The sequence below is a fragment of the Dasypus novemcinctus genome, chromosome 16 (assembly GCF_030445035.2).
Source record: "Dasypus novemcinctus isolate mDasNov1 chromosome 16, mDasNov1.1.hap2, whole genome shotgun sequence".
Classification (NCBI taxonomy): Eukaryota; Metazoa; Chordata; class Mammalia; order Cingulata; family Dasypodidae; genus Dasypus; species Dasypus novemcinctus.
In genome coordinates, this window is record NC_080688.1 from 26,765,575 (window position 1) to 26,791,915 (window position 26,341).

Consider the following 26,341-nt stretch of genomic DNA (forward strand, 5'->3'; position numbering starts at 1 on the left):
TGGATTATGTTTGTCAACTAGTCTGAACCTGGGCATGATTAAGTTATGATTAGGGCTTTTATGGGGCTACATCATTAGAGCATGAGTGGGTGGGAACTCACAGATAAAAGGCATGGCAAAGGACAGAGCTGAGGGTTTTTGATATTGGAGTTTTGATGTTGGAGTTTGAAGCTGAAGCCTTAAACTGGAGCCCCAGGAAGTAAACTCACAAAGCAAAGAGAAGCCAGCCCCAGAAACAAAGGAACCCTGAGCCCAGGAAGAAGCAAACCCTGGGAAGAGAGGAACCCTGAACCCAGAAAGAAGCAAGACCCTGGAAGAGAGGAACCCAGGAAGCCTGAATCCTCGCAGACGTTGGCAGCCATCTTGCTCCAACACGTGAAAATAGACTTTGGTGAGGGAAGTAACTTATGCTTTGTGGACTGGAATCTGTAAGTTCCTATCCCAAATAAATACCCTTTATAAAAACCAACCAATTTCTGGTATTTTGCATCAGCATCCCTTTGGCTGACTAATACATGCTCTGTTCATTTATTTTAAAATCATTTTCTCTTTGTTTCATTTTTTTTTTTTTTTAAACCATAATTCTTGAGTCTAGGTCATACACTTGTGGTTTCTGTTTTTTTTATTTTTTATTTTTTTTAATTTATTTAATTTCCCCCCCTCCCCAGGTTGTCTGTTCTCTGTGTCTATTTGCTGTGTCTTGTTTCTTTGTCCGCTTCTGTTGTCGTCAGTGGCACGGGAAGTGTGGGCAGCGCCATTCCTGGGCAGGCTGCACTTTCTTTTGCGCTGAGCGGCTTCTCCTTACGGGGCGCACTCCTTGCGCGTGGGGCTCCCCTACGCGGGGGACACCCCTGCATGGGGCGGCACTCCTTGTGCGCATCAGCACTGCGCATGGGCCAGCTCCACATGGGTCAAGGAGGCCCGGAGTTTGAACCGTGGACCTCCCATGTGGTAGACGGATGCCCTAACCACTGGGCCAAGTCCGTTTCCCTCTTTGTTTCATTTTTGATAGCTTATGCTGCTGTTTTCAAGTACACAAATCTTTTCTTTTGCAAAGACCGGTCTGCTATTTACCCTATTATATATATTTTTTATCTCATACTTTGTAGTTTTTTTTCTTTTAAAGATTTATTTTTTATTTATTACCATCGCCCCCCCTCCTGCCCCATTCCCCCATTATCGGCTCTCTCTGTCCATTCTCTGTGTGTTCTTCTCTGTCTGCTTGTATTCTCATTGGGCAGCTCCAGGAACCAATCCTGGGACCTTCTGGAGTGGGAGAAAGGTGATTACTCTCTTGTGCCACCTCAGCTCCCCTGTTCTGCTACATCTTCTTATTTTCTGTCCTCTGTGTCTCTTGTTGCATCATCTTGCTGTGCTAGCTCTCCGCTTCGGCTGGCCCTCCTGTGCGGGGCAGGTTTTCCCATGCAAGGTGGCATTCCCATGCAGGGTAGCTCTCCTGCACGGGGCTGCATTCCTGCCTGGGCTGGCAAACTGTGTGGCCCAGCTTGCTGCATGGGCCAGCTTGCCCTCACCAGGAGGCCCTGGGCATTGAACCCTGGATGTCCTATATGGTAGATAGTAGCCCAATTGGTTGAGCAACATGTTTCCCTGTAGTTTTCATTTATTGAAGTTCTGTTTGGATATAGATAATGTAAAAAACCGCTATCAAAACTTATATAACATCCAACAACACAGCTTCTGACCCCATCTGCACATACTGCCGTAAATCAATCCAATTCAGCCCAGACTCTAACTACCCAGAGTTAGGTCAGACTCAACAGGCTATGGGTGGTCCTCTACAAGATGATTCTTCAGGTACTAGCCACAAGGGTAGGGGCCCAGGTCAACCACACTTCTGGCCAACTGGGTATAAATTCATGGGTCCCCAGGAGCCCTCGGGTTTGATAACTTGCTGGAACAACTAACATAATTCACTGAAACACTTTACTTATGAGTATAGTTTTAGTACAGTAAAAGGATACAAATGTTAAGTCAAAAGAAGACATGCATAGGACAAGAGGTCTGGGAGGATCTCAAATGCAAGGTTCTTTGTCCTTTTTCCACATGGAGTCAGAACGCATCATCTTCCCAGGAAAGAGGTGGATCTTATTATCAACTGGGAAACTCCTTTGGAGCTTTGAGTGTCTTTAGTTTATTTGGGGTTCCATTACATAGGCATGATTGACAGAGTCAGTGTCTATATGGTTGAACTTATTCTGCGGTCTCTGTCACCTACCAGAGATCAAGGAAGCGGGCTGATGTGAAGTGGCTCAAAGCTCCACCACCCTAACCACTTGATTAGTGTTTCTGGTATGGCCAGGCCCCTCCCTAAGACCTGGCCTACTCTGTCATCTCATTATCATATGAATTATGAAGGGTAGTCTTGGGCCCAGCAGGAAGAACAAAAATCACTCCTATGACGGGAAGTTCCAAAGATTCAAAGATTGCTTCCCCAGGAACTGGGGACAAAGACCAGCCAAGTTTTTCATTATACTATACTGGATCTTCTTTTTTTTTTTTTTGGAGAAGGGCATCTTTTTTTTCCTCCCTTAAGTTTAATATGCTTAGTCTTTCCTCCACCTTCTTGATCATATGGAATACATTTACAAAATAACAATTTTAATGTCCTTGTCTATTAATTCTATCACTTGCGTAATTTCTGGGTCAGTTTCAATTGATTACTTTTTCTCCACATTATGCGTCATATATTCCTGTGTGTGTGTGTGTGTTTTAATGCCTGATAATTTTAGATTGGATGCCAGACATTGTGAGTTTTACCTGTTGGGAGCTGGATAGTTTTGATATTACATTTTGTTAGGTGGGACCACAGCTGCGTTTAGTCTAGGGATGATTTTGTCCTTCTACAGTCTCTATCCAAAGGGAATAAGAATGATTCTGGCCCTATGTGAACTCTGAAAATTGCTCTATATAATCTTTTTGGTGTTTTTTTCCTTTGACTACGGTAATTTCCTTACATGTTTATGCTGATCCTATCTTGGCTGAAAATTTGAGGGGGCCACTATGCAGCTTGCCAGGACTTTTTCTCTGTACAACTCTCTCTGGTACTCTGCCCCGAAAAGTCTAGCCTCCTTGGTCTACTCAAACTCCCAGTTTCACCTCCCAGTCAAGGAGATGCTGGACGCTGCCTGGGTTCCCCGCTCTGCACATGGTCTGGACATTCTGTCTGAGCTGTGAGCTGGACTGCCAGTAGGGTCCACTTAATTTGTTTCTTGTTTCTTTGGGACCATTGTCCTTCATGGCTTGATATCCATTGCCTTAAAGACCATTAAAAAATATTCCCACTCTCTAAGTGTTTTAGTTGTTTCAGTTAGGATGGTAAAGCTGGTCTTTGTTATGCCAGCTTGTCTGGATTTGGAAGTCCTGGATGATTTTCTTTAAAGTTGAACATTTGAAGGATGGGTATTATGGAACTATAAGGGGTCCAGGGCACTAAGGGTATTGGAAAATTGTGGTTGAAGGGATATATTATGGGAATTAGACTGTACTATGGAGAAAGAAGCTAAGCCACAAAGGTATACTATATTCAACGAATTGACTGAAGGTCTTCATAAGATCAGAGAAGAAGGATGATAGGAATAGGGCAAAGAGAAAACTTGCAGTTCAAGAGTTGGGGTCAAAATCTGGCAATTTATTTAATATTTTAGAGGTGAAGCAGATCAAGGTGATAAACTGCAGGGTGTGGCCATGAGCTAGCTCAAAAGGCATATGAAGGAAGGTTGCTGAGATTGAGGAAGTATTTGGAATGTGAAAGAATGAGTTAACTCTGTTTCAGAGAGTGTCAGAGGGGGTGGGAAAGAGATACTCATGATAATCAAGGCCGGTGGGAATTTTATTTACAAAAGAATAAAGATGGGAAGAGGACTTGGCCCAGTGGTTAGGGCGTCATCTACCACATGGGAGGTCCGCGGTTCAAACCCCGGGCTTCCTTGACCCGTGTGGAGCTGGCCCATGTGCAGTGCTGATGCGCACAAGGAGTGCCCTGCCATGCAGGGGTGTCCCCCGTGTAGGGGAGCCCCATGTGCAAGGAGTGCACCCAGTAAGGAGAGCCGCCCAGCGTGAAAGAAAGTGCAGCCTGCCCAGGAATGGTGCTGCACACACGGAGAGCTGACGCAGCAAGATGACGCAACAAAAAGAAACACAGATTCCCATGCTGCTGACAACAACAGAAGTGGACAAAAAAAAGAACACACAGCATATGGACACAGAGAACAGACAACTGGGGTGGTGGGGAGGGGAGAGAAATAAATAAAATAAATCTTTAAAAAATAAAAAAGAATAAAGTTTCTTTAGGGCAGAATAAAGGTTCTTGCAAAAGTTGAGATGCCAGCTGATACGGGAAGCCTGAAATGGGCTGGCAGGCTATAACCAGCCTCCCATGTGGTCTCCCATTATTCTCACTTCCTGGTAATTGTGTCCTTGTGTACTCTTCTCCCACACTGTCTTTTATAACCCATGGGATATTGCAGAAATGACAGAGTGAGTCTCCCAAAACTAGATCATAAAAGACATCCCTCTTGGATCTCAGGACAAGCCACCAAATTGTGAGGTTACTTAGGGTCCACATGAAATGGAGGCCTTCTGCCAACAACCAGCACCAACTTGTCTGGCAGGTGAATGAACTGTCTTGGGAGTGGACCTTCAGGTCCCAGGTAAGCTCTCAGATGACCACAGCCATGGCCAACATTTTACAGCAACCTAATGACTTCAGAGACAGAATTACCCAGCTAAGCCACTCCTGGATTTCTAACCCAAAGAAACTGTGAGAGGTAATAAATGTGTATTGATGTATTAAGCATCTAAGTTTTGGGAAAATTTGTTACTCATTGTGGCAGTTTGATATGGTTATGAATTCCAAAAACAGATATTGGATTATGTTTGTAATCTGGTCTGTACTGGGCATGATTAAGTTATGATTAGAGCTTTGATTGGGCCACAACATTAGGGAGTTGAGTCCCACCCCTTGGTGGGTGGGGACTCACAGATCAAAGGCATGGAAAAGGACAGGGTTGAAGGTTTTTGATGTTGGAGTTTTGATGTTGGAGTTTGATGCTGAAGTCTTAAGCTGGAGCCCTGGGAAGTAAGCTCAGAGAGGAAAGAGAAGCAAGCCCCAAGAAATAGAGGAAACTGAACCTAGAGAAAAGCAAGACTCTAGAAGGGAGGAACTCAGGAAGCCTGAACCCTTGCAGACTTTGGCAACCATCTTGCTCCAACACGTGAAAATAGACTTTGGTGAGGGAAGTAACTTATGCTTTATGGCCTGGTAACTGTAAGCTTCTGCCCCAAATAAGTACCCTTTATAAAGACCAACCAATTTCTGGTATTTTGCATCAGCACCCCTTTGACTGACTAATACATTCAGCAATAGATAACTAATACAGAGTTTGGTACCTAGATGGGATGCTATCTTAACAAAATTTCAAAACATGGGCATGGTTTGAAACCAGGGATGCAGGAGAAGCTGGAAGGAGCCTGAGGAGAGCATTCCTGGGCAGCTCTGCCATGTTGTCACTCACTCTATGGCTCACCTGGTTGGCATGGGGCAGCAGGTGGGCCTGCAGCCGCTCCACCTTCCAAAACAACAAAAGTAGAGCTGCTGCCTCACTTCTGCCTTCTACATCTTGCACAATATGACACCTGAGACCCACTCTAACCAGAAAAATGTATGAATGGAGGTAAATAAATGCTGTTGAGTCTAGCCAGGTTGACACATTATAAAGCAAACATAGCATCCAAATAGAACACTGTTAACTTGTCCCCGAAGAGGACCCTACTGAGGCAGGCTAGATAGGGAATCAATAGACCAATCTGGAACCTGGCAGAAAAACATTAAACACGTGGCCATCAACACCCCACAAGATGGCTGCTGGAAGACCTTTGTGAGAACTCCCACTCGGAAGGAGATTTCCTCTGGAAGCTAAGAGAAGCCCGGGATATTCTCCAGGGGCCTTATCATTGGGCCATCCCAGGGGATAACCAAGCAAAACAGCAAACAGCTGGGACTCCTCCCGTCATTCACAAAGGGGCGGAATAATTAATGGTTCAAAAAAAGCGCAAAGGCTGAACTGGCTCCTTCTCTTGCCTTCCCCTCCTGGTCTTGCTACCTTCTTCCTGTCCTTGCCTTCTTCCCTTGTTCTGGCCCTCTTCCCCACCCCCACCCCTCCATCTGGATCAACATGCAAGTAAACCTTGGGATTTATAATCTGTAATAGGGAATTGTAGTCTCTAAATTGCTTCTCTTTATCAGTTTTCAGTCCCTTCCTCTCTACTTGGGATCCTTGATCTGTTATTTTCTCCCATTTCTCTTCTCTCCATTCCTTAATAAATTACTGGCCTAACTAACCTGGCCTGCTCTTGAAATTCATGTCTTGTAGCTTAGCCAAGAACCTAGAGAAAATCTGGCAACACTACCAGGAAGTCAGGGGGCAGGATTATCTGGTTTTCATAGCAGACATAGGCATTTAAGTTTCTGGGAGGACCAGGATGCTACAAGGGAGGTGAACTGAGAGGATTGAGAGAAGACAGAGAAGGGACACTTAGCCCAGATTTTAGCCCCTTCTGTTTGCAAGGGGCAGAGATTTACTCTGTATACTGACTGTAACAGGATTAGCAAACATGCTGCAAGCCTTCATGGAAAATTTAAAAAAGCCATAAAATGTCCCTTCCCTTCTATTACTACGTCTGCTAAGAGGTAAAACCAAGTGCAAGAAAGTTAAACATCCAAGAGATTTGAGAGTCTCAGGGAAACTATCGTGAAATCTGGCTCAAACTTGAGATTGATAATACAGAGATTGATTAGGAAATGGGTTTTGTCATTAGGTTCACAAATCTCATGTCACCTCAATATGTCACACTAAAATGACTTCTCTTCCCACTCCACGCTGAAGGAATAAAGACCAGAGACACAACTTTGGAGAGAACCAGAGGCTTTGCCATACTACCCTAACATCTACCTTGTCAGGACCCAGCACATACAATGGGGACTGTTGCCCAGGTGTATTCAACCCTACCCTTGTGTTCTAGAGAAGATACAGGCAAAAATAGCTGTCTTCCAATCTCTTAGAAGAACATTGGTGAGAACTGGGTGGGGGTGGTAAGAGGACATTCGCCAGGAGGACCCTGAACTGAGGTCTTGAGTTCAGATGCTCTGAGCCCAGATCCAGTCAGCTTATCCTGGGTGTCTGTGGAGTTCTACGTGCTTTAAGCAGGAGCCTGGGAAAACTTCTGTCAATCAGAAGGGTAGGGATTGTGCAGTGTGTGGCAAAGTAGAAGAGGAAGCTTAAGGTGCAGATATAAACTTAAGTGATTTTTGTGGACCACCTCCACTTTTGTCATTCCGGGGAACCAAGAACCCAAGTACCCTCAATCCTCCTACTTTTTAGTGGGTAATGGGTCCAGTATCCCAAACTCAACAAGGAGTGAATTTTCCTAAATGCCTCTATGATAAAAGGTGATACACCATGCCTGGGAAACTGTGGTTGCCCCCAGCCCCTGCCTGCTACCTCCCCAGGGGTTGTGGAGGTACTTGGCAACTTGTTGGGGATTGAAGTATGTCCCACAAGCAATATGTTCAAGCCCCAACCCCCATCCTGTGGGTGAGGACTCATTTGTAAGTAGGACTGTCAAAGATCCTGTTTAGATGAGGCCCAATAGAATCAGGATGGGCCTTAGGCCTATATGACTGGAGACCTTATGTGCCATGGTAATTTGGACGTGGATGTAGAAGCCCCAGGAGGATGCAGAAGGAGACAGATGGTCATGGGACAGAAGCAGAGACTGAATTATGGGTTGCCTGCAAGGCACCATCAGATGCTACACACTTCAGAGAAAGCACGGCCCATTGATGCCCTGATTTTCGAGCTTCTGCATAGTACTTTCCTGTTGTTCAGTCAAACAGTATGTAGTAGTTGTCCTAGCAGCCCTGGAAAACTGAGACAAACTTACTAGTGAGTAGAACTTTGGGTGGATGAGTTATTTACTCTTTTTGAACCTGAGTTTCTTCATCTGCAAAATGGAATGGATAATTCTAGCCCACTCATGGCGCTGAGCGGAGGATTTGCAGCTGCGTGGGACAGAGCCTTGTACACAGCATCTGCCATACCCTAGGAATTCAATAAAGATTGTCTCCATCCTCTGCCGGTAACCATCTGACGTGGCTTAAAACTCAGATTAAATTGCAGCATATGCTAGAATTCTTCTTTAGGGGTCAGCCATGCCCCTGAGGAACACAGGGTGGGCTGCCGTAGGGGGCCTTTTCCATACACAGGAGTCCCTCTGGAAGGAACTGTCTTGCGCAGCTTTGTGTTCTGCTTAAATGCACTCTATGCCACAATTAAAAAAAAATGGTTCTTGTAGCAATTTCTAGGCTCCAATGAGGCAGGAGGAGGACAGCTACTGTGCCATGGTGATGGAGGTATACCTGAGGATGTGCTAACAGTTAGAGTCACAGCCCTGGGTCAGCCCAGGATGCTTTCACAGTCAGCAGAGCCAGGTCAAAATCCTGGTGGGGCCCAGGTTTCTTACTGACCAAAGCTCCCTCTCAAAATCCCGCCTCTCTGTGCTCCAGGGGAAGTCACATGCATTCTAGGGATGCCCACTCTGCCAGTGGTCTGGGGTGGCTGGGAGCCCCTGGGGCCTCGGCCGCCCCCTCCTCCTGCCTGCTAGGACACCAGGAACACACCACGGTCACGTCACGTGTCATCGTTTATTGAGTTGAGAATTTCACACAGTTAACATCATACAGCAAATCGTTTCCAGGGCTTAGGAAAAATGATTGTCACTCACTGTGCTTCACAAAAGTTTCTTTTAATGAATAAATAATTTGATGAAATCAAAACTATTTACAATATAAACACAGGGAAAAGCTTTGGATCTGTGACGGTGGTTGCCAGGTTTTGCATTTCTGAACTGAATCCCTTCCAAGCTTTTCCTGGGGAAACAATACAAATCGGATAGAAACAACAACTCAAACAAGGTATCTCTGTTCATTACACGCTTGATCTGTTAGTCCTGGAAAGCTATGGAAGCTTATGTTATGCAACATGTTAAAATACAAATGTTGACTAAAATAATATATTATATAATGCCAAGTAGCATTCTCCACAGAACAAAAATGTACACTCGGCTGTAACAACAATAACAAAGGATCACGGGTCACAAAAGTATACCCCAAAGGTACAAATTCCTTCATAAGAATATAATTGTGCTCTTCGGTTTACCAGTCGCCTACGCTGCTCTAGCAGGTCTGTGGCGAGGACAGGACTTTATGCCTGTAGCGCCGTGTGTGTCTGTCTGGCAGCAGCATTACTGTGGAAATCGGACAGTGCAAGCAGTTTATAAACACTTTCTCGGGCTCTTAAAAGGAGCCAATTTTGCAAAGCAAAAGAAGCAGATTGAGAAGTCTTCCTCTGACATACACAAATACCACGGCCATCTCAGCTCGGTGCTGTGGAAGGGATGATCACGCCGTCAGCCGGAATTCAAGTATTCCAGAGCCACCTCGTAGCAGAACTTGTACTGTTCCTAGAAAACAGAAGCGGGACATGTCAGCTCTCCAAGATTGCAATGCAATTTCTACGGAAGCCATCAGGCCAAGTTAGGGTCTCAAGGGGGACACAGCCAGCTGATAAGGATTTGAATTGGAAATGAAAAAGTTAGTTCTGAACCACGAATGCACTCCTGCTCAACGCCCAGTGATCCGAGCTTAAATCTTGTTCCGGGCAACTGGTCAACACTCTGTTAACACATCTATGCTCACCTGTATGTGGACAACCTGAGCTATCTGGATGGAAAATCAAGAGGTGACAGGAAAGAGCATGATGGCTTGAGGAAATACCTTAAGGACTCACTCGAGTTAAGTTTATGTGGCTTCACTCCTGGCTCAGGTTACCTCTGATAGTCAGCCAAGAGGATTTCTTCATTTTCATTAGAAGGCATTAAGTACACCTCTAATTGCCAAGCACTTCAACCTACCCCCTAACTTTGAGATGGAGGAGACTGGTGGCCAATGACAACATGCAAGGCAGAGTCGAGTGAGGGTCTCACGCATGGTTCCTCGACAGGTGCTGTGGGGTCAGGGCAGGGGGGAGTAGATAGACCTTAGGGGAGGGAGCTGCTGGCTAGGTAGACAGCACCTCCCCTGGAGGACAGAACTGATGCGGATGATTCTCTGGCTCGGTTTGCTCAGGTCTGTCCTGGCTTTTGTCTGCTGCCCGGGCAGAATTATTGCTAGCATCCTCTTGCATGGCCTGTCTTAGTTTGCTGCAGAGCTGCTGATGTAAAGTACCAGAAATGGGTTGGCTTTTATCATGGGCATTTTATCTGGGGTGAAAGCTTACAGTTCCGAGGTTGTGAAATGCCCACATCAGGGCACTATCAGAGATGCTTCCTCACCCAAGTCAGCTACTCTTGATCCTGGTGTCCTGCCATGTGGCAAAGACAGTCACCGATTTCTGCTGAGGTCCCTGCCTTCCCCTCCGGAATCTAACATCTCCTGGGGCTCAGCTGTGGGTAAGCAGACATAGGGCTTGTCTCTTTCAGGACCCCGTTTCAGTCTCAGCTGCTCCGTTTTCTTCCCGAGTCCTCTTTTACATGGCAGTGTGTCTCTGTTTGTATTAGACTCAGCAAGAGGGCAGAGACTCAACTGTGTCACACCTCACTGACGTAGTCCAATCCAAAGGGTCTCACACACAGGAATGGAGTAATTGAAAAACATATAATCTTCCTCTTTTTGGGATTCATAAAAGAACTTTAAACTGTCACATGCTGCATAGTGCTCCAGTCTGGAGAATAAATGGCCATCTACATTTGGGGTAAAACTGGCAATCCAGGTGGAAGTGGCAGGGCCAGGAAAAAAGCCTAGGAGGGAGGTAGTTGAGATCCTGCAGGGGCCACGACCACGCACGGGCTTGCAAGGCAGGCAGGGCATTCACTTCCCTTGGACACAGCTTTCCTAGATCCTGGAGCCTGATCCTGGAACTGAGTCTGTGTGAGGAGAGGCCCTGCCCTGGGGGTATCCCAGGTGATGGGCAAAGAATTTCTGTAGGTTTGTTCATGCATGTGCTGACAGGAGCTCCATGCTGTGGCCTCTGAATGAGGAGGGCACGGGTGAGGATGATTCCACCTGTCAACTGCCACCATACAGCAGGGTTCTCCTCCCACATTGGTGAGAAACACACCCATCTGGAAGACCCAGCACCACCGGCTCCTGATCTTTCTCAATGCCCACCACCAAGGACATATGTTGTTTATTTTTAGTTTTGCCAAAAATATTAAACATTTTCCCCATTTTTAAAAATATGTGCCTCCTAATTAGTCCTTGAAGTTTACTTTTCTTCACCGACATTTTGTTGACTCAATGCCCCACTAATTGGACCTGTTTATTTGAGGACAAAGTTTATTCCTCTTTGTAGAAGGCATCAGTCTCCAGCACCGAGCCTGACACATACTTGGGAGTTAAATGTTGGTCACCACACATAAATGAAGGACAAAGCATGGGTTCAGCATCTGATTCAACTCTATAAATACTGAGGCTGAAGTCTAGGGGTTTCAGGGTACACTTTCAGTCTTCCACGAGCTTCAAAGTAAAGAGATCACGTCGATACAGTCAACCACTACCGGGTTAAAAATTCATAGCAGTAACACCCACTAGGATGGTTAAAATAAAAAAGAAAGACAATAACAAGTGTTGGTGAGAATTTGGTGACAGTAGAACCCTCCTACACTACTGGGGGGAATGCAAAATGGTGCAGCCACCCTGGAAAACTCAGAAAGATAAACAGAGTTTCCATATGATCCAGCAATTCCATTCTAGGTATAGACCCAAGAGATGTGAAAACGTGTGTCTACATGAAAACTTTTAAGTGAACGTTCATAGCAGCATTATTCATAACAGCCCCAAAGTAGAAACAACCCAAAAGTCCATCAGTGGATGAATGGATGAACAAAATGTGATATGCCCATACCAGAGAATACTATTTGGCTATAAAAAGGAATGAAATTCAGGTATATGTGACAATATGGCTAAACATGGAAAATGATTTGCAAAGTGAAAGAAGCCAGTCATAAAAGCTACATATTTTAAGATTCCACTTACATGAAATGCCCAGAATAGGTACATTCATAGATACAGGATGCAGATTCGTTAGTGGTTTCCAGGGACTGGGGGATTGGGGTAATGGGTACTGGGTTTCCTTTGGGGATGAGGAAAATATTTTAAACTTAGGTCACAGTGTTGGTTGCACAACTCTGTAAATATACTAAAAACCACTGAATCGCAGGCTTTAAAAGGGTGGATTTTATGGTATATGAATTATATCTCAATAAAACTACCATATACTAAAAAAACAATAGCAGACAAATACTGCTCCCTCCAAGCTATGACTCCTTACTTGTATGCCAATCAAGGGGTCAGATGGACTGGATTTTGGAGAGCTTTAATATGTTATATATGAATTCAATAGCTCTTGAAAGCTGTGTCTGCAACTAGGAGACCAGAATCCGTTTAACAAGCCCCTCGGGACCTCAGCTTTCTCCTTTCGAAAACGGGGTGGGAGCTAGATCCTATTTAAGTTTCCTTTCCAGCCTTGCCATTCTAGAATTCTAGGATTTAAGGACTTGGTCTGCCTTTGCAGTCAGCCTGATGGCATATGCAAAAGTATTGGTTAAATTGTTTTATCTTGCAAATAGCAAGTACTCCACCAGCCTCTAGCTTTTCTGGACTGCACCAGTTTCTCCATTCCGGTCAGGAGGCATTACTCAGGGCACCGGCTGTTTTTGTTTTTGTAACCCTTGAACTGGAAAAACAACTACTTTCCCTAGGTAAAGTTATAATTCCCATTCAAGATATGTTATTTCAAGATTTGATACTTTAATTTCCAGAATATTTAACAATAAATCAATTACTTGGATTCCAAGATTCTAAAAGGCCAGGTTGTTGGACCCCTGAGCCAGTGTTCTGGCCATGAAGTACCCCAAACATTTCTCCTGTTTTTGTGAATCACAGGGATGAATGATTTTTATTTTCTCTTTCATAGAAATCTAAGCGATTCAATCTCTTATTGCATAGAAATGATTTTGTAGAAATCTAATGGTGCAATTAATTTCAGTGACGACTAAACACCATCCTTTCAACGTATTAAAATGCATTTAGTGAAGAAAAGCGATTGTTGGCCTCAGGTCACAAAACCGGTGAGGAAACCCCATGGGATTTCACTTGCTGGTGAGGAGCTACACCATGGAAGTCACAGAAATTGCCCTGACCCAGGCGTGACTGGAATTTTCAAAATGAATTCTCCCTCTCCCACCTTATCCCTTCTAAGAAGCTGCCGGTCCCTACGGACTTTGAGATGACTGGTTTCCGAATCAGGAAAATAAGGGGAAAGAGATGGAAGCCCACAAATTGTAGCGCCCCCCCCGCCCTCTGGCAAGCATCTCCGTAAATGCCTGGAATCTTCCCACCCTAGAGACTGATTACACTTGATCACCAGGTACGGGCCTGTCTTCTGCACAGTTTCCTCTTTCAGTTCACCTGCTTTTGAATGGTGTAATTAAACCACATAGGCTATCGCTGTGCTTCAGGGGGGAGAAAAAAGAACATTTATGCTTTAGTCTGGAGCACTTGCCAATCTGGATGGCATGAGCCGCTTTGGGGCACGGAGGATTAGAGAAACGACGGGAGCCGGGGACTTGGGGAGGGGTCCGGCACCATTCTCTGCACTTTTTGTGCAGACCAGAACTCTCTCCCCGACACCCCACATCTATCACCACTCCCACCCGGCAACTTGCCTCTGCTGAGAGGAAGCAAGGCCGGACCACCAGCAGGCCCAGGGCTTTGGGACCCTCCCTCGAAGGGTGTGGACTGTGCCCTTAGCTCATGCTGCCCGTGTCTAGGGGACACGGACCCTCAGCCTGGGCGCTCCTAGAGAACTGTGTACCTGGCTTTCCTGGCACAAAGCTCCCCTCCAGATCTGTTTTTTAAACTTAAGGCAAGTTTCACAAGTTTGTCTGGATCCTGCTTCAGCCTGAAAAACCTCCTCCTAATAGATGACCTGGCAGGGGGCTGGGGGTCCCCATGTGCTCACAATGTGGGGAGGAGGTATGGGTACAGGACGGGCCAGACCAGGCACCCCTATGCGGCCAGGCGGCGGCATTTCTCCAACAGTGGGTATAAAGGCTCCTTATTTGCAAATGTCTTTATTTATTTTTTTAAGATTTATCCCCATCCCCATTGTCTGCTCTCTGTGTCCATTCGCTGTGTGTTCTTCTGTGACTGACTCTATCCTTATCAGCGGCATTGGGAATCGATTTCTTTTTGTTGCGTCATCTTGCTGTGTCATTTCTCCGTGTGGGCGGCGCCATTCCTGGGCAGGCTGCACTTTCTTTTGTGCTGGGCAGCTCTCCTTATGGGGTGCACTCCTTGTGTGTGGGGCTCCCCTACACGGGGGACAACCCTGTGTGGCAGGGCACTCCTTGCGCACATCAGCACTGCACATGGGCGAGCTCCACACGGGTCAAGGAGGCCCGGGACTTGAACCTTGGACCTCCCATGTGGTAGGGAGACGCCCTACCCATTGGGCCAAGTCTGCTTCCCAAGTGATGCAGGGTTTTCCCCACTCAAAGCCCCATGCATTGATGCCCGACTGATTCCTTCTTTAGACCCGCCTCAGCTTGTAGGCAGAGCTCCTAGGTCAGACAGCAGAGGCCCTCCTCTCCCCAGGAAGGGTCAGAGTGGGATCGATTAGGGTTTGGCTGTGGCAGGAATTGCCTGGCACCTTGCAGGAGCCGCCATTCCTGTGGTCCACGGGCCCCGCAGGCGCTGCCCCGGGAGGTCTGAGCCTGGGGGTGGTGGGGTGGGGCAGTCAAACAAACCTTTATTAACCAAAGTAGGAACCATTACAATCAACATATTTTTGCCCATGGGAAATAAGTTTGCTTATTCCTGTAGAGATTAAAATCCGTGCTTCAGGATTCCACCAACTCTTGAAAAGCATTTTCTGCATCTTGCTGGTTGTGGAAGCGTTTTCCCTGCAGAAAATTGTCAGGGTGCTTGAAGAAGAGGCAGTCGGTTGGCGAGAGGGCAGGTGAATATGAAGGATGAGGCAAAACTTCATAGCCCAATTCGTTCAACTCTTGAAGCGTTGGTTGTGCTATGTGCGGTTGGGTGTTGTCGTGGAGAACTGGGCCCTTTCTGTTGACCAATGCCGGCAGCAGGCCTTGCGGTTTTCAGTGCATCTCATCGATTTGCTGAGCATCTTTCTCAGGTGTAATGGTTTCGCCGGGATTCAGAAAGCTGCAGTGGATCAGGCTGGCAGCAGACCACCAAACAGCGACCGTGACCTTTTCTTTGGTGCAAGTTTGGCTTTGGGAAGTGCTTTGCAGCTTCTTCTTGGTCCAACCACTGGCTATCGCCGGTTGTTGCATAAAATCCATTTTTCGTCACACGTCACAATCCGATTGAGAAATGGTTTGTTGTTGCATAGACTAAAAGAAGACCACACTTCAAATCGATTTTTTTGATTTTTCGGTCAGCTCGTGAAGCACCCACTTAATGAGCTTTCTCACCTTTCCAATTTGCTTCAAATGCTGAACTACCATAGAATGGTCGACCTTGAGTTCTTTGGCTACTTTTGTGTACTTTAAGAGGATTAGCTTCGATAATTGCTCTCAGTAGGTTGTCTATTTCCGCTGGCCGGCCACCACGCTCCTCATCTTCAAGGCTCTCTTCTCCTTTGCAAACTCCTTGCCCCACCACTGCACTGGAGGTTCGTTAGCAGTTCCTGGCCAAATGCAGTGGTGATGCTGTGAGTGGTCTCCACTGCTTTCCAACCTATTTTGAGCTCAAAGAAGAAAATCGCTTGAATGTGCTTTTTGTCTAACATAATTTCCATTGTCTAAAATAAATATAAAATAAACAGCAAGTAATGTCATTAGCAAAAAACCATAAAACAAGAAATGCACATTAAAATGATGTCTAACATAACCACATTTATTTAAGAATGTATGCCAATATCAAATGGCAAATTTCCACAATGCAAAACCGCAATTACTTTTGCACCAGCCGAATGCGAAGAATTTCTCCAAACCCCTCCGTAAGGGTGCAGGAAGACTGACGGGCCATTCAAGGGGCCGAGGGCATGGACCACAGGACACCCGTGCCTCCAGGGCTACAGCGGCGACATGGCAGGACCAGGGTGCGGGGAGTGGAAAGCAGCCAGCGCCACCAGACAGGGCACACCACTGCCAAGGCACAATGCCAGGCCGAGCTCCTTTCCTGGCTCTCCACCTCACACCCGCACCACCCACCGACAGTGTGCACATGCACTCGCACATGTGCACGCCCAACACACACATGCCCACACACATATGCAGACACGTGCATATATGCCCACCAACAAACACACCACACACCCCAACATGTAAACATGCACATACTCCCACCAACACACACACACCACACACACAACATATACACACACTAACATGCACATATGTAGACACAGACACTTACCAACACACATGTACACATATGCATAAGCAACACATACACACACCAACACAGATGCAGGCATACACAAATACCACACACAATCCCCCAACATGCACACATGCACACACATCTACCAACACACAGAGACACACATAGGCACATACAATATATACACACACCACACACATGCAGATAGATGCATACACACACCACACACACACACCTCAACATGCACACATGCAGACACACACCTACCAACACGCACATGCACATGTATGCACATGTAATAGATACAACACATACATGTAGATACATGCACGCTCCCCACTACACACATGCCGCACACACACAGATACATGCACACACACCCATCAACACACACACATACCACACAACCTAACACATACACATACCAACATGCACACATGCAGACACACATACCTACCAACACACGCATGCACACACAACACATACACATACCAACATACATGCAGATCCATGCATACATACCCCCCAACACCCCCACACCCACACGCATACATGTTGACACACACATTCGCGTCTCACACACACACCCAGAGCCACACAATCTTACAAATGCAGTAGAGCTATAGAGGGACTCGTTTATAAGCATGAGTTCGTCTATTGTGTTTTCTGCACGGGGAGAACTGCAGGCCCACACCACACGGCCCTTCGTAGGGGCATCCATTGTAGAGTACATTGTTTTCCGCATACTCGAGGGGACGGTGAGGCAGAGCCTGGGTGGCCAGCTTTAAATTACAGGAGGGGAGAACCCCACCATCATGCACTGTATATGGACAGATCTGCAGGAAGCAGGGGCTGGACAGGGTCCGCAGGGAGGCCTTCCATGGACCCGGAGGCCTGCGCACACTCAGGGAATGGCCTCTTCTTCCCTTCCTTGGCCCTGGCTGCACCGTGGGCTCACCTGGCTTGGGCTGTGCCCTGAGTCTTGGATTTAATTGGTCGGGGCATGGCCTGGGTGCTGGTGGTTTTTTAAAGCTCCCTGAGTGGTTCTAATGGCCACCAGGGTTGAGCGCCATTCTAGGTTAGACACTGCGTTTCTCAACCTTGGCTGCACATTAGAGTCACCTGGGGAGCCTTTACCATCCTCATGCCTAAGCTTGCCCCAGATCACTTAACTGAGGATGGGGAAGGGTGCCCAGGTATTCACATCTTTTTTAAAGTTCCCAGGTGCCTCCAGCATGCAGCCAGGTTTGAGAACCACTGAGGCAGACACTGTCTTATCTTAACCTGACGAAGCATGCAAGGGTTGGCGCTGGGGAGTGGGTACTATCGTGGTGCATTTTCTGAAATTAAGCTTGTAAAATACTTACTGGATTCCATTCCTTTCCCCCTCTTTCCCCAGACAGTGACCTGTTCCCCTTTCTCCCAGTTCAAGAGGACAGGTTGCTTATTTCACTTCAACCCCAAATCTTTCCTGCTAACCCCTTGCTCTTATCTGTCAAACTATACCAAATCAGCCCCACAAGGATGTATAGCCGTAACATGGGTAAGTGATCCCTCCTTTTAGACTCCCATATGTTTCATGATTATATATTTGGCTGAATTCTTTTTAGAATTCTTCTTGAATGGTTCTGTGTAAATGGTTGATTTTCCCCTTGTCTTCTCTCTCCTTGACAAAGCGTGAAAGCTCTGCTCTAGGGCTGGCCTCTAAGCTGGTGAGTGGCATAGGGGACGCTTCATGGGACGGTTTGGTGTGGTGTCCAGCTGCAGGTACCCCAGAAAAACATGTCCTTAAACTTTAACCCATTTCTGAGGGTGTGAATCCACTGTAAGTAGGACATTTGATGAGGCTACTTCAGCTGAGGCGTGGCCCGCCTCAATCAGGATGGGTCTCAATCCCGTTTCTGGAGTATTTATAAATAGAATCATATCCAGACAGAGAGAAAAAGCCATGGGAAGCAAGAGCTGAAGGCCGATGGAAACTGGAAGAGAAGGGAGAGGCTAGGGGAGGCTGCCACGTGCCCGAGGAGCCCAGATCTCCAGCCTATAGGAAGAAAGCATCACCTTGATTTTATGTTTCCTAGCCTCAAAACCACGAACCAGTACAGTCTCATTGTTTAAGCCAGTTCCATTGCAAGTTATGTGCTTTGGTAGCCAGGGAACTAAAATAGAGAAACCACAGGCTTTAAGCCTGGCATCGGAATTTGGACCTGGCTCTGTCTTTCACTAGTTCAAAACGCCAGCTTCCTTCTCTGTAAAAGAGGGATGTGGTCACAGCACTTTCCCTGCCTTCTTCTGGAGATGTTGTTTCATGAGGTAACAGATGGGATCATGCTTTGTAAACAGAAAAGCCCCACAGGAATCATTATTATTATATTTTAATTTAAAATGTGCTCCTTTTTCACATACCATAAAGCTCACGCTGTAAAGTCCACAATTCAGTAGTTATTAGGATATTCACAGAGCTGTGCATGATTTAAGTTTAGAACATTTTCATCACCCCCAGAAGTAGCCCCATCCCCACTGGCTGTCACTCTACATTCCCTCTCCTCCAGCCCCAGGACGACTGGTCTACTTTCTGTCCCTATGCTTTGGTTATTCTGCACATTTTGTATACACAGAATGAGACGATATGTGGCCTTTAGTGGTGGGCTTAGGATTACTATTTCTGTCCCTACTTTGCAGATGAGGATTTATGTTCTGCCCTCCCCCAAGTCCCTCTAAGCTCTCGGAGGGAGGGATGACATCTTCTACTTCTCTAGCATCTACTATCCTGCACAGCCAAAACAGATGCTGAAAAACATGTTGAGTCAAATGGAATTAAGGTGATGCAGTGACAGGTTAGCAGGCAAAATGTTGCCATTTTAGGAGCTGTCTTAGCTTGCCACAGAGCTGCCGATGCAAAGGACCAGAGATAGGTTGGCTTCTTTAATGGGAAATTTGTTAGGGTAAAAGCTTACAGTTCTGAGGCTGTAAAAGGTCCAAATCAAGGCACCATCAGAGATGCTTCCTCTCCAAAGTCAGCTACGAGTGATCCTGCCACATGACAAGCAGGCAAGACAGCAGGTCTGCTGCCTCTCTCTGCTGCTCCTTAAACTCAGCCGTGGCCAGTCATCTCTCCCTGGACCTCAGCTCTTTGAGCCTCTCGGGGCTTCAGTCCTTGAGCTCAGCTGAGGGTGAACCTGGAGTCCTATCTCTTACATTGAAGGATCCATATAGCAGCTTCCTTTCTCTGTGCCTGTATGTCTCTCTCTGTGTCTCTGTTTATTTTAGACGCAGCAAGAAGGCAAAGACCCAAGTTGGCTCATGCCTCCCTGATATAGCCCAATCAAAAGGGCCCTACACCCACAGGAGTGGATTAGTTAAAAAACATAATCTCTTTTTTGAGATTCACCAGGTTCAAACTGTCTCAGGAGCCAAGACCAGAGTTTTTCTTGAAGGAGAAACTGCCTTTGCATAGGAAATGCATCAACAAGTGGCCTCTGTTAGAAGACAAGACTTTCAAAGGTATCTGTGATCTGCAGGAATTTGCTTTGCCCCTGAGAAGGACACAAGAAGAGAGAGGTGTGAGGCGGGGACCAGGGGAACAGAAAAGGGAGGGGGAAAGTGCAGCCAATAAACGAAAAAGGGTAGAGAGAGGTGGGGCCAAAGGTCTGAACAAATGGCCCCGTGGCAGGGGGCTGGAGGACCTGAACAACGATGAGGCCTGCTGCTCTAGTGCCAGTTTGCTCCCATTTGCAGACACTGATTTACGTTGTGAGTCGGCATAGAGGTAGGCGTGGACTTCACAGCTGGGTTCCCACACAGCAGAATCAGGAGTCAAAGGTAACCATGAGACTGGAAGTTTCAGGTGATTTACAGAAACCTGAGATGGGCTCCTTCCTTCTGTACTGGGGGTTTGGGTGAATCGTATTTGGATTTCAAGAGTCAGGATGCTCCAGCTAACATGTACCTCAAAAACAAATGATTCTTTAAAGCATGCCTTAGAAGGCAGCCATGCCTTATTTGCAGAGGATATTTTGGGGAGAATGAGTGCCATTTTGTTGACACTGTTCAGTCTGGCAGAGAGTGGGTCTCCAAAGTTTCCAAGACTTTTCAGGAGATAATGTTTCTCTAGGAAAGTCTTATCCCCCAAGTCGGTTGGTTTCTCTGTTAAAAAAGAGCACTGGAAACTTCAAAAGCCAAGTGAGAAAGACAGAGGTGAGAAGGGGAACTGAGTTTTTGAAGCGACCTGTTTTCCCACAACTGTCATGGTTTCAAAGGAGCCAGGCCCTGGGGACCCTGCTTGGATCTAAGTAGGGAGAGTAGAAGTGAGTCTCCAACTGCTCCACTGGGACCCTGTTCTTTGATGAGAACTCGAGGCTGGTGGAAGAGATGCACAATTTGGAAGCTGGGTTGGGAAAGAGGGTCAGGAGAAATACAGCTGTCCCTGCAGGAGAACAAAATCTAATCTTGCATTATAAATTATTCGGCGTCCTGACAATCAACTGGTTTTCCTTCAGAGTCCCCCTAAACTACTCATTTAGAGAAATAAATCTTCAGAGCCTGGTGGCTCTCCCTTGAGAAGGCCATGCTTCAAACTGAATTGATGAGGTTTTAAATGCAGAAGCAACTTAGAAAATTAGAGCTGCAGAGGAGGATGGAGACAGATTTTATTTGCACTCTCAGTCTCAGCCTGTGAGGAGGGAGTAAGGAGATTTGGGCAGGCCCACTCAAGTCTGCAAGAGGTCCCCGTGGCTGGGCCAGGGCTCCCCCATTCCCTCCCATGCTGCCTTCTAGGAAGGCCAGTGCAGAAGCACCCTCCAGGTTCTGAGCACATACTTGGAGCATTTTCTATGATGATGTAGCTAAGAAGACATGCTACCCTGCTCTTTTCAGTCTCTGGTACAAAATCTCCTGCTTAGGAAAAACTCAGATCTCTGATGGCCATTTACACCCAACAAAATCCCACCAGATTTTACGGTCCTGATCTAAGTTAATTCCCTCAACCAATATATACATATAGGAGTACCCAACTAAATAGAAATTTTAAAACAAAAACAAACCAAAAAAAGATAAGTGCTCCTATTCAGTTCTGGAAACATCAAAATCGCTGATGTTTTTTCCTCCAGTCACTATATGTTATCTGTGATCCTGCTAACAGTCACCATGATCAATTTATCAGACATTCCCCCTCCGCCCCTGTCCCAGGAAAATGAAAAACTTCCTTAACATTTCTAAGTCACTACCCTTATCCTAAAACTTGTGTTACCTTTAGAGGTGTAGGCTCTGTTTTAATTTCTTAGACTGCTCAAGCAGATACCATGCAAAGGTTTGGGGTAAACCATGGGAATTTATGAGTTCACAGTTTTGAGGCTAGGAAAAAGTCCAAATCAAGGCATCATCAAGGCGATGCTTTCTCCCCAAAGACTGGCATTCTGGGGCTGGCTGCCAGTGATCCTTGGTCCTGGGCTCCCGTCACATGGCAATGCATATGGCGGCATGTCCTGGCCTCTCCCTTCTCTTCCGTTGACATTTAGTTTCTTGCTTCCCATGACTTTTTCTCTCTTTCTTTCTGAATTTTATTCATTAAGGACTCCAGTAATAGGGTTAAGGCCCATCCTGGTTGTGGTGGGCTACACCTTAATTGAAATAGCCTCATCAAAATGTTCTCCATACAATGGGTTCACACCCACAGGAATGGATTAAGCTTAAGACCATGTCTTTCTGGGGATATATACAACTCTAAACCACCACAGTCCCCAAGCATCCTGTTTTCTCCATTATAATTATGCATAGCGGTACAAACTCCCAAAATACTATAGAACAGTGGGCAGGGAGATACCCTTCTGGCCTACCACCTGGCTCTCCCTCCATTTCACAAAGAATTGCCACTGTCCCAGAGTCTGCACCACTGATTTGATAAAAGCCACGTGTTTCTGCCATAAAAATGCGTGCGTGATGAAAGCTGCAGCCAAAGCCACTCGAGGGATGGCGTGAAAGCTTAATGCAGGCTGCAGTGAGAGAGAGAGATGGCTTCTCTCATTTTATTTTTTTAAAATCAAGGTCAGCTTTGCCCAAGAATCAACCAAAGTTCGGAAGCTAAACATCTGTTTTCCAATCAGTGAGGTTAAATACCAAACCAAGTCATGGTCAGAATATTTTAATTTATTCCTTTCTTTCCAACTTTTGCCAGGCTTCTCATCTGTCCTGGATCTGGGTCACCTTTGATTTCATGACCACCCTTTTCGCAACTGTTTCCCCAACCCCCACCCCAAACCCAGAAGATGGAGAATTCAGTGGTGGTAGAACTCTTTAATAATTCATGCTGGGTACTGGGGAGTGGAAGAGCCACTCTACCCCCGGGAGGGGCTGATTCTAGAGAACCAATCTGCCTTTCAGCTTGTTCATATCAAACCTGTTAGTATTTGGAAGGCGTGTAGAACGGTGCCTGGCACATATTAAGCACCACATACATGCTAGCTGCTAGCCTCCTCCTCCTCCTCCCACTCCTGTGAATAACCAGCTCAGAAGGGCTGTGGGCATCATGTGCTGTAGATGCGTGGGCTACTGGTCATGGCATTTCTCACAGCTTCAGTTTCCAAAACACCTTAACATGTATCATCACACCTTAACAGCTCAACAAGTGCCAACAGTACCTGTTATACAACACGTAGTCCCTGAAAACTTAGATGACTTGCCCCAGGACACTTACGGGTAGACTGTCAGAGGCCTCTGACCTGGAATCAGTAGCAGAGCTGAGACTAGAATTTGGTTTCCTGGGCTTTCGCTAGGGCAGGGGAAGAGAGGGAGAGAATTTGGGGAGTGCTATCCTTTTTGCCCCAGAAGCCAGTGTGGTTAAGGCCAGTGGTTTTGAACAGGCACCTGGCCAGAAAGGCTTCCCTTTGCCCATTCCCTGGCCACGACCAGGCTTCCTGGGATAGAAAAGCTCATCCAGCATGGACAGATATCTGGGGCAAAACACATGTTCAAGGAGAGAGGCCTGCTGACCAGGGCCTGGCTCTCTTCCAGGAGCTTTCATTTCAGGGCCCATGACACTCTTTTCCAAAGTGAGTTTGAATCTTAGCTCTCTATTTAGTTCCTTTATTATTTTTCTCTTGTGCTCACTTTCCTGCTGCAGTGCTGTGGGCTGAGGCTTTCAGAGCTGACTGGCATCCTTGCTGGCCCCTGCCCCTGGCCATTTTCCCAACTTGGGTCAGTCCCACTGTTTTCTGAGGATCCTTCTTCCTCTAACTGAGACGTACAGACACCTAATCTAACAGCTTCCTCTTTTAAATTCTTCAGCTCTTCCTGAGGCCCAGTGGTTGGCACCTCAACAGCGCCACATAAAAAGAGATTTCATAAAATATTCTTAAGAAAATAATCGCACACAGCCCTTTGTTTCTCAACTCATTTAATCCTTCCCTCAGCTACGGCCACCATAATTAAGTGCAATATTCTGGATGTTGAACTCCAATTCATAGCTTTGATAACTATTAGGCGATTAAGCTATTTATAAAATATATCATTTGAAAATCTGGCATTGCATTTGCTGTGACGATTTCCTCCCTCACAGGGCTGAGCGCTTAGCCACGTGGAAGGCACCGCTAGGAATGGAAATGAGTAAGGATGTTCACTCGCAAAGCTCGGCTCTTACCACCTTTCAAAGGAGCTGAGACAGAGTCTCTTTGTGGAAAACCCAAGTAAGAGAGGAAGAGGGAGAGAACGAAAGGGGGAGAGGAGCCCTTCAAGTGGAGCGATGACAGGGCACTTCGGGAAATGAGCCTGTTCCTCCGTGTGAGTACGTTTTGCGGCCCTGGCTGAGGCGGGGCGAGGGGTCTGAGGGGAGGCCAACGGGGCGCAGGCCGTGCGCAGGGTGCGGGCCGCCTACCAGGAGGTCCACCATGTTGGGTTTGTTGTTTCTCAGCGTCTTCACGGCGTGGAAAACGTCCACCGCCCGCTGGTGCCGGAGCATCTCGCAGACGATGCTGATGGCGCAGAACGCCCCACTGCGGCCGCCTCCGTTCCTGTCAGGGAAGACAAAGGATGCTCTGACCCCCGGGCACCTCCACTGAGTCTCTCCCACAGTCTGCGGAAATGGGGCGTCCAAACCCAGTGGGGCGCGAAGGCCCCTGAGGCTGCTCAGCTCCCACCAGGGGGGCCAGTTCTAATGAAAGCCCATGGCCTGGATCAGCCACAGCATTTGGCCCACAGGTCACCTGTAACCAGAAGTCTCTGAGAAACTAAGTAGGCCTTCTTTCCCTGCTTTACCTCAGCCCTAGATTACGTCATCTTGATGGAACACCTTGGCGATTTCCGCAGAAAGCATCCCCTACAGAAAATTTTCAGCAAACAAACACCTCACTGCCAGGAAAACTGATGGTGTAGACGGGTTGAGTTCAAAGATCTACCTAGGCTTTTGTTTGTTTGTTTGTTTCCATTAATATTTCATTATTTTTCTCCAAAACATAGGATTCTATTTTTTAAAAATTTGTATTTAGAACTAATTTTAGACTTACATAATGGCTACAAAAATGATAGATATAGAGAATTCCCAACGTCCCCTCATGTTAACATCTTATATACCCATAGCACCATACCCAAACCAGGAAGTTAACACTGGTACAAGACTATTAACTATGCTACAGACCCTGGTCCAATTTCACCAGCTTTTCCACCAATGACCTTTTGCTGGTCCAGGATCCAAGTCAGGTTACGCATAGCATGGAGTTGTCCTGTCTCAGCCTCCTCTGCTCTGTGACCTCTGTGACATTTCCTCAGTCTTTCCTTCTCTCTCTCTTTCTTTTTTTAGGAGGTACTGGGGATTGACCTCAGACATGGGAAGCAGGTGCTCAACCACTGAGCTATATCCACTCCCCAATGACAGTTGTTTTTTTGTTCTTGTTCATTTTTTTTAGGAGGTACAGGAATCGAATCCAGGACCTCATACGTGGGAAGCAGGCACTCAACCACTTAAGCTACATTGGCTCCCCTCCTTCTTTTTCTTGACCTCGACAATTTCCAAGAGTCCTGGTCAGTTATTTTGCAGAGTGTCCCTTACTTCAGGTTTGTCTGATGTTTTCTCATGCTTGGAATGAGGTGATGCATCTTTGGGGGGAACACCACAGCAGGGACCTTGTGTCTTCAGGCGTCTTCCTTTGTCATATTACTGAAGATGCTGACCTTGACCATGGGTTAGGAGGGTATCAGCCAGATTTGTCTTTACTATAAAGTTACTATTTTTCTTTTTGTAGTTAATAAAATACTTTGGGACTGTACACTATCTTGTTCCTCTTCAAACTTTCACCCGCTAAACTTTAGCATCCACTGGTGGATCTCACCTGCAACAATTGTGATGTTTGCCTAATAGTGATTTCCTATTTGCCTCTTTCCTTCACCATTCATTAACTGGCATGCTACTGTAAGCAAGAGCTGTTCCTTCTTCCCCACTTAAACATTTTATTTGATTATGCATTCATGTCAGTATACTTACAGATATTAATTTATTCTATGAGTTAACATCCAATAGTATTGGTATTTAGTTTTTGGTTCAAGTTCCAGGTTTGACTATAAGGATCTCCTTCAAGTTTGCTCCTGTACTCTTTTGACAAACCTCCATCCTTTTTAAAGCATTTCCTAACTTTCTGGAACTGCGAGGTGTTCCACACTCATCCTGTATTTTCCCGGTACCAGCTCTGTAATCAACTACTTCTCCTAAGAGCTATGGGCTCCTCTTTCTCTCCCTCTCCTCTCCTCCCTCCCCCCTCCTTTCTTCTTTCATCACAATGCCACTATCATACCTAAAATGAATACTAATACATTAATATTTTAATTCAATCTAATATCTAGTCCATGTTCAAATTTTCCAGATTT

The 26,341-nt window shown here is 46.3% G+C and overlaps 1 protein-coding gene across 4 annotated transcripts in view; it reads right to left on the minus strand.

The window, feature by feature from the left end:
- Positions 1-8,708: 8,708 nt before the first annotated feature.
- PTPRM (protein tyrosine phosphatase receptor type M) overlaps positions 8,709-26,341 on the minus strand; it is an 805,217-nt gene continuing 787,584 nt past the window's right edge. For all 4 annotated transcript variants that reach the window (XM_058277381.2, XM_058277380.2, XM_058277379.2 and 1 more), the window contains 2 exons: positions 24,360-24,495; positions 8,709-9,540 (listed from right to left, as the gene is read on the minus strand). In XM_058277381.2, the coding sequence (XP_058133364.1) occupies positions 9,487-9,540; positions 24,360-24,495 (190 nt within the window). In that variant the 3' untranslated portion in view covers positions 8,709-9,486. The remainder of the gene's footprint in view (positions 9,541-24,359; positions 24,496-26,341) is intronic.